Source organism: Notothenia coriiceps, unplaced genomic scaffold, assembly GCF_000735185.1.
Source record: "Notothenia coriiceps isolate Sejong01 unplaced genomic scaffold, NC01 NC01_scaffold00019761, whole genome shotgun sequence".
NCBI classification, from domain to species: domain Eukaryota; kingdom Metazoa; phylum Chordata; class Actinopteri; order Perciformes; family Nototheniidae; genus Notothenia; species Notothenia coriiceps.
Window position 1 is genome coordinate 55550 of NW_011352462.1, and position 3755 is coordinate 59304.

The window sequence follows — 3755 nt, forward strand, 5'->3', positions numbered from 1 at the left end:
TTTCGTATAAAATCTAAATGTACTTACCTTTGTTGCAGTTCATTTGTACTGAACACATAATAAACTCCAAAGATTTAATCATTGACCTTATCACATGAGTGCAGCACCGCCGCACGCTTTTATCCAATCACAGTCGGAGCTTGAAGCGTATCTCGGCGCTGATTCGCCGAACCACCTGTCCGTCATGTGTTTAGGGCGTTGCCTTTCTCGGCAGCTGTCAGATGCAGAGCTTCTCCTGTAAAACGGCCGAAAACACGGCAGGACAGATGAATATCGGACATTTGTGAACTAAAGCAGTCTTTTAGAAACAAAGGTAAGCACTTAATTTCTTAACAAGTCGTTTTTAGTGATATATAAATGCCAGGTGTTGATGATAAAGCTTCTAACGGTTGTTATTCCTGATGTTTTTAGCACCTAGCTAGTGCTAACGGTCACCTGGCAGTTACAATGGAGCAGTTGGATTTGTAGGCTGTTTATCGCATGAATATTAAGTGACGTAACATTGCCGTTAAATAATAAAATAGAGCATTACATGAACCGTTACTGAGCTAACTGTTTCGTTCAGGGGCGGAACCAGCAAATGGTTAGAAGGGGGGCACCATGAGAGACTGTTTATCATCCAGAAACACCCTTATTTACATTAAATATTAATATCATCTGCCTTGTTTTAGGCTCCCTGTAGTGGGAAGTAGGGCTTCACAATTAATCGGTCTCACCATGGACTATTTTTCAATTATATTGTGAATAGTGTTTAAAAAAGGAGAATTCAGCAGAGTATAAGGGGCACTATGAGAGACTGTTTACCTGACAGAAACAGCCTATTTGACCGTAGATATTAATATAATCTGCCTTTCTTTGGATTCCCTGTAGTGGGGAAGTGTTGTACAATTTATTGAAATGTATAATCATAATATTTTTCTGTTATATTGAGAATAATGTGTTCCCTTTGTCACTTGTCATACCAATACTACACATATTTTATTTTTAAGGGTATATCTATATTTCATCTATATTCCATGTACATATTGCTATTGTTATAATAGTTTTATTAAAAATAGATTTGTATCTTTATTTGTTGGTCCTTTTCTTACAGTGTAGCTTCTTTAACTGTGTTTACTGTATTTATGTATGCACCAAATACATCAAGGCAAATCCCTTGTATGTGTTAACCTTACGTATTTTTGTATGCCGACCCGGAAGCTAGCATCTCCCTGGTTCCCTTGACAAAAAGCCAATGGGATTTTTCCATTGGATTTTGGAATATTGCAGAAAATAAGCTCTGTGGCCAACACATGTTTATGATACTTACACGTTTTGTTAAGCTCTTTGTGTTAACACTGTTTGTAGGAGCGTTGTACATCGCCACTCATTGTACATCCCTTGTTTCCTCCAGAGTGCTGATCCTCCCCAACCATCTAGCGGACCATCGGACCCCCATCATATCCTCATCATGGAGGCCGCCAACAGCTACGTGCTCATCCACGGGAAGAACATATCCCAAAATACCCTGGCAGGCTCTGCAGCCGGGCCCCACATGTCCATTGATAAGCTGTTCCCGGCTCTCCTCGAGTGCTTTGGCATCATATTGTGTGGCTACATAGCTGGCAGGTAGGCAAAAGCAGTTAACACAATCTCGCAGTAAACACAATCTCACAATTTCAAGGGATTATTATAACGCCGATACCTTTAGGGAACAGACTTGCAAAAGGCCATTTAAAAATGTCATAAACCAAGTGATAACTACAACAGTGAACCTTCTGTGTTCATGTTTCTCTCTGTGACAAGACTTAAATCGCACTTAATTCAAACTCAACACAAACAAAGTAAGTCTAACGAAAGCCTTCCTGTCTTTCTACTGTTACGACAATCACCACCTTTGGTTTTGTCTACAAACAAACCACTAATCCACCCAGTTAAATCGGAAAATATACGACACTGAGTAGTCTTTCATAGTCTTTTAAGTTGGTGTCACATAATAAGCTAGCATTTCAAGTTTTTGCTATATGCTGGAATTACCAAATCAACATATAAATAGTTATACGTGAACAACATCTGTGTGTTTATTGCTAACTCTTCTATTTGATCCTACAGGGCAGATATCATCACACAGAGCCAGGCGAAGGGTTTGGGGGCCTTTGTGTCTAAATTCGCTCTTCCAGCTCTGCTCTTTAAAAACATGGTGCTGCTGGACTTTGGGGACGTCATCTGGGCGTTTCTCTGGAGCGTCATGGTCGCTAAGGTTGGTGGCTGACTGTCTGTTTATGTATCTTATTTAATTCACTTAAAAAAAAAATAGCAACCTGTATTCAAGGTCATACAATGAGGCATGTTTTGTTTTCTTTACTCTGCCTGTAAATACATACATAGTACATGTAGTGACAAACCAATAACAAGTACACAATATATGTATTTACTTTCTTTGTTATATCATGGTGTAGAATTTTAAGAAGTCATGTGATTATAACCTACATTTGAGGCTCCTCTCCTGCAACCTAATTTAATTTGTTTTTGTTTCATTGGACTTTTATGTATTTTATTGTTATATTAAGTATGTAGCACTAGCAGTGTTGGAGGAGCTTGCGATTTAAGATTTCCGTAGCCCAAACAATGCTGTAGCTTTTGTGTGTATGAAAAATAAAGCCTTTGAATGTTTGCATGCTGTGTGTAGGTGACGGTGTTTGCGCTGGTGTGTGTTCTGACTCTGATGGTGGCCAGTCCAGAGTGCAGATACAGCAAGGCGGGTCTGTACGCCATCTTTGCTACGCAGAGCAATGACTTCGCCTTAGGATACCCCATAGGTGAGGAAGACACTGATGCTTTCTACTCAAATGATCTTGAAAATACAGTTTTTAAAAAGATCCCCTATCATACAGTTTTTCATCAATATATCACTGGTGTCAGATATATCCAGAGCCTGTCTCTGATTGGCTGAAACACCAAACAGATCATTGCAGCATTACCCATAATCCCCTCTGTTTCAGCCCTGTTTCCAAAGTGCTGATTCTCTGTCTGTTACTTTAGATGAAAATAAGGAGCCCCTCCCCACGCCCCTCTGAGAGAGATTTGGTTCAAAAGAACCAATGGTGCTCTAGGAGGAGATTCAGGTGATATAAGGGGGGGGTGTTACCTTGGTTGGCTCCTGCCCCCCCTCCCTATGAGCCCAGTGGCCGTCTGCGAGACACAGCCAAAAAACAATTAATGACATCATAAAGTGGCCAAAATCTATCAGCTCTTTTCAGACAGGTTTTTTTTATAGAAATGGATCAAAAAAGGAGAGAGATCTTTGTTCCCTGAAACTTTCAGAGGTCTCTTCCACAGAGGGGACACATGTTGAATGAAGAAGAAGACATGAAGAAGAGGCCGGACACATGTTGATGTAAGAAGAGACCATGAGAAGAGGGAACACATGGTTGATGTAGACAGGAGTAATGAAGAAGGAGGGACACATGTGATGTAGAAGAGACATGAAGAAGAGGGGACCACATTTGATGTAGAAGAGACATGAAGAAGAGGGGACAGCCATGTGTTGAGTAGAAGAAGAAAATGAAGAAAGAGGGACACATGTTGATGTAGAGAGACATGAAGAAGGGACACATGTGGATGTAGAAGAGACATGAAGAAGAGGGGACATATGTTTGATGTAGAAGAGACATGAAGAAGAGGGGACACAATGTTGGAGTGTGAAGAGGACATGGAAGAAGAAGGGAAACATGTTGATGTAGAAAGAGCATGAAAGAAGAGGGGACACATGTTGA

The 3755-nt window shown here is 40.5% G+C and overlaps 1 protein-coding gene across 1 annotated transcript; it reads left to right on the forward strand.

Annotated features, from left to right (window-relative positions):
- Positions 1-204: 204 nt before the first annotated feature.
- On the forward strand, positions 205-3625 carry LOC104952235 (integral membrane protein GPR155-like). The gene is made up of 5 exons (XM_010779023.1): positions 205-313; positions 1394-1608; positions 2092-2239; positions 2669-2798; positions 3586-3625. The coding sequence occupies exons 2-5, from the start codon at positions 1451-1453 to the stop codon at positions 3615-3617; spliced, it is 468 nt and encodes a 155-aa protein (XP_010777325.1). The 5' UTR covers positions 205-313; positions 1394-1450; the 3' UTR covers positions 3618-3625.
- Positions 3626-3755: the final 130 nt, after the last annotated feature.

Excerpts from the sequence above, each read along its gene's own strand:
- LOC104952235 (XM_010779023.1), top strand. The coding sequence starts at position 1,451 with ATGGAGGCCGCCAACAGCTACGTGCTCATCCACGGGAAGAACATATCC. Across the intron at positions 1,609-2,091 it reads TGTGGCTACATAGCTGGCAG|GGCAGATATCATCACACAGA; the intron begins GTAGGCAAAAGC and ends TTGATCCTACAG. Across the intron at positions 2,240-2,668 it reads GGAGCGTCATGGTCGCTAAG|GTGACGGTGTTTGCGCTGGT; the intron begins GTTGGTGGCTGA and ends TGCTGTGTGTAG.